Source organism: Meles meles, chromosome 17 (genome assembly GCF_922984935.1).
Source record: "Meles meles chromosome 17, mMelMel3.1 paternal haplotype, whole genome shotgun sequence".
In the NCBI taxonomy this organism is placed as follows: domain Eukaryota; kingdom Metazoa; phylum Chordata; class Mammalia; order Carnivora; family Mustelidae; genus Meles; species Meles meles.
In genome coordinates, this window is record NC_060082.1 from 2,387,462 (window position 1) to 2,393,744 (window position 6,283).

Consider the following 6,283-nt stretch of genomic DNA (forward strand, 5'->3'; position numbering starts at 1 on the left):
GGAATGACCCCCCCACCAAGCCCCACCATTCCGTAGCAACCAGCCCGCAGAGGCCCACGCCCCTGCCAGGGCCCTTCCCCCAGCAGCTCAACACCTAAAGCCAGTCCCAACCCACCCTGGGGACTCACGTGACCAGGCCCGGGCGGCCTCCAGCCCCTTAAACAGGCAAGTTAGGGGCTCAAATTCAGCCTGTAGCAGGGCAAAAGTCAGAGACCGAGGGAAGCACTTCCCCTCTGTGTCCTCTCCCGGCCTCACTGTTTATCGCTCGTTCAAAAAAAGCACCGAATCGGGACACCGACGCACCCAGAGGACACATCAACACACATGGCCGTACTGTCCCCGAGACCCGCGCTCCCACCCCAACCCCTCCTTTGCAACCTTTTACCCAAATGCAACACCCTCTCCCCCAGTCTCCGGTTAGGAAAGTGCGGGAAAGCCCATTCCCAGCGCGCCTACCTGTCTATGCTCTGGGGCAGCCTCACACTCATGGTTTCTCAGGGTCTCCGCGCGGCCGGGATCCTGCAGTTCTGGCGTCCTGATCGCGGCTGGGTCGGCTGCAGTCTCCAGGGCAGGCGCGGGGGGGCCTCCCAGCCTCGCGGCCGGACAGTCGGACGCTCGGACGCGCTCCGCGGGCCCTCAGGACCCCGGGAACCGAGGCTCCCCGCTCCGCGGACCGGCCAGCATGGTGTCCGTCCCCAGCCCCCCGCCCCTCCCCCGTCGCAGAAAAAAAACCGAAAGAAAAAGAGGAAAAACTGTGACCTCCTCAGAAACCAAACACCCCACCACAAATCTGTTCAAGCCTGGCGCCGGGGCTAACGCGGGTCACACAAGAATCGCCCTCAGAGCGGCCGTCCTCGCTGCAAGACCCAGGCGGAGCCCATGCTCGGGACGCCGCTCCCGCCGCTGTCCTGCCGCCGCCGGGCGCCGGGGGCCGGCGGGGCCGTGCGGGGTCGCCCCGCGCTCAGCACGACGGAGGGCCGGGCGGGCGGACAACCGAGCGCAGACGCCGGGCCGCCGCGGCCACACCGCTCAGGTCCGGGCCGGCCCCGCCGCCGCGCGGATGCAGCGCCTTCAAGACAACAACAGAAACAGCCTTTGCGCCACAGCTCGGGGGACCCTTCCCGGCGCCCGCGCCCCCCGCCTCACGCCCGCCGGGGCCCCGGCCTCTCCGCGCCCCGCGCCCCGCGCCCGCCGCCCGCCGCCCCGGCCGCCATCAACCGCGGACGCCGCTCGCGTGCCCGCCCCGCGGCCTCCTCCGCGCCGGCCCGCGGGGGCCCGGCCCCGGCTCCCCTCCGCCCCGCGCGGCCCGGCCGCTCGCCCGCCGCCGCCTCGGCTCCGGCCCCGCGCGCGGAAGGCGGCTCGGAGGCTCCTTCCGGGCCCTTCCCCCTCGGCGCGCCGCTCCTCGGGGCGCAGGCCCGGCCGGCCGCCCGTGCCCGCGCCGCCCCCTCCGGCCCGCTCCGGCGGCTCGGCCCGCAGGCCCCTCCCCCGGCCCGCCCCGGCCCTCCCCTCCTCCGCCACCACCTCCCCTCCCCCCGGGCCCGCCCCCCTCCGCCTTTCCTCCCGGCCCTCCCCCTCTCCCGACACGCCCCTCCCCCTCCGGCCCCTCCCCCCGCGCCCCTCCCCCTCCTCCCGCGGCCCGCAGCCCCCCGCGCGCTGCCCTCCCTCCGTGCGGCCTAGCCGGCCCCGGACGCGGCGGGATCCCCGGCTTTGCCCGGCCCGGCCCGCCGGCCGCCCCGGCTCGCCGAGGCAGCCCGCGCCGCCCCCGCCGCTCCCCCTTCCTCGGCCCGGGGCCGCCTCCCCACTTTGTGCCCCTTCCCAGGTCCCCCGGGCCCCGCCGCCCGGCCCCCTCCCCGCGGGCGCGCCTCTCTCGCGCCCCCGCGCCCCCGCGCCCGGCCGCGGCTCACCCGCTGTCCACCCCTGTGCGCGTCTTCGTCTCCAGGAATGCGCGCCGCCTCCCTCCTGGGTGCCGGGAGCTCCGGAAACTGGCCCCGGCGTCGGCGGCCCCGCGCGGCCCTGCGGGCAGAGGGCCGCGGCCGGCTGCGCTCCCGGGCGCCGTGGTGCTTCTGAACCCGGTGGAGGAGCCTCTCAGGGCCGATTCTGGTTTCAGAGAATCACAGTTCCCAAATGTTCGCAGGTAACGCGCTCGTCCGAAGGTCCCTGGCGTCGTCGTTAAAAATAATGAAGATGAAAAGGAAAGTTTTCCATTAGGACTGGGGAATGGACTTGGTCGTCTTGCCCAGGGAAACGCTACTGTAAACCCCCCGCAGGCAGGGCCGGTGGCGGTGTCCTCCCCCTCCCTCTCCGGCCGGATTGTTCCTGGGGGAAATGCAGGCACAGTCGCCCGGCCCAGACCCGCACACATCTGGGGCTCGTGTGCAGGGAGCCGGGGACCCAGCAGTGTTGGGGGGCGGGTTTGCAAATTGCAAGAGAGGAGAAAACTAATAAGCATGGCTTGACCATTGGAATAATCCAGGAGCTTCCCTAAATTGTACCAGCTGCCGGTTGGCAAATGAAGGAAAGACCCACTGCCTGCGCCCATCTCCACCACCTCCTAGGTCAGAACTTCCAGAGACGCGGGCTCTGCTGGTGTCCGAAGCACCCAGCCCGGATTGCTACTGTGCCATAGTCTGGTCCCTTTCCACACACCTGCCACCAGGGTCCCCCCCGGGTGTGGGCGCCCCTCCGGAGAGACCAACCAGTGGTCACCAAACACATACTGGGCTTTCTTAAGAGATGCAGTATTTTAAAATAATTACGTCACCTGTTTTATTACATGTTTTATGAAACATGCCCTAGAATGGGAATAAGAACAGGAAAGATCAAAATAAAGAGAAGGACATTTTTAAATTCCTACTCCTCAGTGACTATTACTGGCTGTCGTAACTGAAAGAGATTCTTGTCCAAGGCAGATTAAGACGGACAAGTGCATCCTTGATGGCCTTTATTAAATCATGACGTTCATTTTCCAATCTGTTCACCACGATGCAAAGGTTTTAACTGAAATTCTTCTAGTAAATTAACATTTTAAGTCAATTAGTCCTTGAATGGTTGGAAGGTACTGCATCTTATAATTTTTTTTATAAGATTTTATTTATTTGGCAGAGAAACAGAGAGAGACCACGGGGCTCTGGGATCATGACCTGAGCTGAAGGCAGAGGCTTAACCGACTGCCTTAACAGGTGCCCCGCATAGTTTTAACAGATGGGCTCAAACCTAAGAAATTCCATTTAGTTTTTTTTAATGTTATTTATTTTTCTAAAAAATATTTTATTTATTCATTTGACAGAGAGAGAGAGATCACAAGTAGGCAGAGAGGCAGTCAGAGAGAGGGGGTAAGCAGACTCCCTGCATTCTGAGCAGAGAGCCCGATGCGGGACTCGATCCCAGGACCCCAAGATCATGACCTGAGCTGAAGGCAGAGGCTAAACCCACTGAGCCACCCAGGCGCCCCTCTATTTAGGTTTTTATTTATTTTTAATTTTTTTTAATTTTTAAAAAAATATTTATTTAACAGAGAGAGAGAGATCACAAGTAGGCAGAGAGGAAGACAGGGGTGGGGTGGGGTGGGGTGGGGGGGAGTAGGCTCCCTGCTGAGCAGAGAGCTGGATTTGGGGCTCAATCCCAGGACCCTGAGATCATGACCTGAGCTGAAGACAGAGACTTAACCCATTGAGCCACTCAGGCGCCCCTCTATTTAGGTTTTTAAAACAGATTTTAAAATTCTGTTTCTTAGTTTCTCAAGCATGCAGACAAAACTTTTTTAACAGCTGATGGGACACCTGCCAGGCTCTCTCAGTAGAGCAGGTGGCTCAGGATCTCGGGGTTGTGAGTTCGAGCCCCACCCTGGGCGTAGAGTTTACTCAATAAAAATTTTTTTAAAAAAGTCTTTCAGGTGACACGCATTGCTTTTGATACATACATTTTCAAAATCACGATATTGGGAGCATCTGTAGTCATATATTTTTCAAACTTTTTTCCATGGGCGTGACGTTCCCTTAGAAAAGCCGTGGCTTTCTCACTCATTAATAGACTGTCGTGTTCACTTTGAAGGACCAGATTAAGTGGATGGTGGTTGTTTTTGAAAATACGGGCCTGGACCCTCTTCCCAGCTAATCCTCAGCACAGGACTTGGTACAGTAAGAGTGTGTATTTCCTCTATGGTTGATATCTCTTGTTGGGCCTTTCCCTGGAGATAAGCAGTGACGCTCCGCAAAGCAAGGATTTTCAGGGTCATTCTCTCTGTCTTTACTAAGAATTGTCAAATTTGTAGCAATTAACAGGCTCGTTTTTGTCTGGCGGATGGCATCACATTATAAAGAAAGTGAATGTCTGAACCGCGGCCTGTGGCCTGACTGCTGGTTCTTGGAAATGTTTCCCTCATGGCCCGGGACGGATGCCTTCTGAGGCAGGGACCCCCTAGAGCAGGTGCTAGGTGGCCCAAATGTCAAAGACAGGTATTATTAGTAAAGCTTAGACGGTTATTTTTGCCCTCGTTAGATACCACCGTGCACGCGTTCTTGAATGCCTTCCCCGTGCACACCTGACCATCTCTTTGTCCCCTCCACTCTGAAGTCTATGGGGCAGGGGGGTGGCTTTAGCAGGATCGAGTTCCCTGAAGTTAACCGGCCGCTGAAGCAGATCGTAAGCCTTGGTTTAGGAAAAAGACGTAGATTACGAGATTGGGCCCAAGACAGACTGTATGGTAGGAAGCTGGAAGCGGGGGTTGGTTAATGGAAAGAGCACTAGACCAGGAGTCCAAAGAAGGGAGTTTGGCGGGGAGTAGGGTGGGGCAGGTGCGTTTTTAGGTCTGGGACGCTGTGTGCGGGTTGTGAGGGCTGAGTATCGGGCGTGGGCTCTGTGAACGCTGCTGGACAGAAGAATCGGGATAAACAGGAAGAAGCGATGTCCTGAATGGACATGATCCCTAGAACCTTTCCCCACAGAACTCCTCTAATAGATGAGTCCTTGTCTCTGCCCAGCGCCCTGTGGGATAGGAGGACGCTGGTTGTCCTGTCCTGTCCGTTCGTTTACGCTTGAGGAAACTGTACCACAGGTGGGTTATAGGTGATTTGCCTGAAATTTCATTAATGAATGGTTTGGAGCAAGAATTCATACCTCCTCATTTTCAGGTGTGAGAAGCAAAGGAAACCAGCGGTGTGTCAGCTTCTGCTTGTGGGAGGGCTTCTAGAAACGGGATAGTTAACTGGACAGCGGAGGGAGAGGAGTGATCCAGAAGCTTGAGGTGCTCAGAGCGTGAGTTCTAGAGAAACGGCTCCTCCTTCCCGGGCAGGCGTCCCCAGGCCCGACCCGGTGTGGCCCCGAGAGTGTCGGCCCCAGGTCAGGCCATTCTCCTTCTGGAGCACCGTTGGGGGACCGGCCTCGCAGGACGACATCGCGGCGGAAGGCAGGGTGCTCCCCTGTACCGCAGACTTCTCTCCCTCTTCAGCCTTTGTCCATTTGGAAGGCGGTGCGGATGCGCTTGCTTCATTGAGGCGTTGTTAGCCCTAAGGCCGAGAGTTAGCTTCCAGTCCATCTCGATTTCTCTGGAAAGCTCCTGGGTAGCCAGTGTGACGGAGATCATCTCACTGTCACTCAGACCTGATGCGTTCCCAGTAGTATTTTAAAATGAAGGAATCGCAACACCCACGCCCGCAGAGTCTTTACTCCGGACCAACCGCCGCCACTAACCACCGCGTCCTCTCCGGCCACCTCTCGGGGCCCTACGTCTTACCCTTGTGCTCAGGTGGGAAACGAGGCCCAGAGAGGTAAGAATCTTGCTTAGGGTCGCAGAGCTGGAACCCAGGCGGTCTGGCTCCAGAGTCCGCTTCTCTGTCCCCTGGACCGCCTCGATGTTGCAGGCACGGAGCGAGCCCTGGAGGGAAGAGGAAAACCAAGGAACAGGGCGGAGGCCGGAGCTTCTCGGCAGGACCGAGCACAGGCTCACCGCGATGAGACTGGCCAGGGCGCTGCGCCACGCGGAGAGCCACCTGGCCCGGTCCTCCGGCCCACGGGGCACTGACCGACGGATCTTACCGGCGCGCGCTCAGCTCTCGGGCCCTTGGGACGTGGGCCCAGAAACTTGCTCCCTCGTGGCTTGTGAAGCTCTCGAGGCGTTTGGTGGGGAAGGGGCTTCTCACCTTACCTCCCCTGAGCCGAGGTCAGCATTGCCTGCGGGGCCCAGCCTCCCAAGCTGGTGCCTCACTGTCTGTGGTGACCTTGGAAACCAACTCTCTGCCACCGACACCCCTGGGAGCTGAGACCAACTGCTAACACGGAAGGTGCC

General features: G+C 59.7%; 1 protein-coding gene across 7 annotated transcripts in view; it reads right to left on the reverse strand.

Annotated features, from left to right (window-relative positions):
* ARHGEF11 (Rho guanine nucleotide exchange factor 11) overlaps positions 1-1,178 on the reverse strand; it is a 78,254-nt gene extending 77,076 nt beyond the window's left edge. For all 7 annotated transcript variants that reach the window (XR_006815521.1, XM_045982504.1, XM_045982507.1 and 4 more), the window contains exon 1: positions 457-1,178. Coding sequence is in view for 6 of the 7 variants with exons in the window: in XM_045982504.1 (XP_045838460.1) it covers positions 457-488 (32 nt within the window). In the remaining variant the exon portion in view is untranslated. The remainder of the gene's footprint in view (positions 1-456) is intronic.
* Between the last annotated feature and the right edge of the window lie 5,105 nt (positions 1,179-6,283).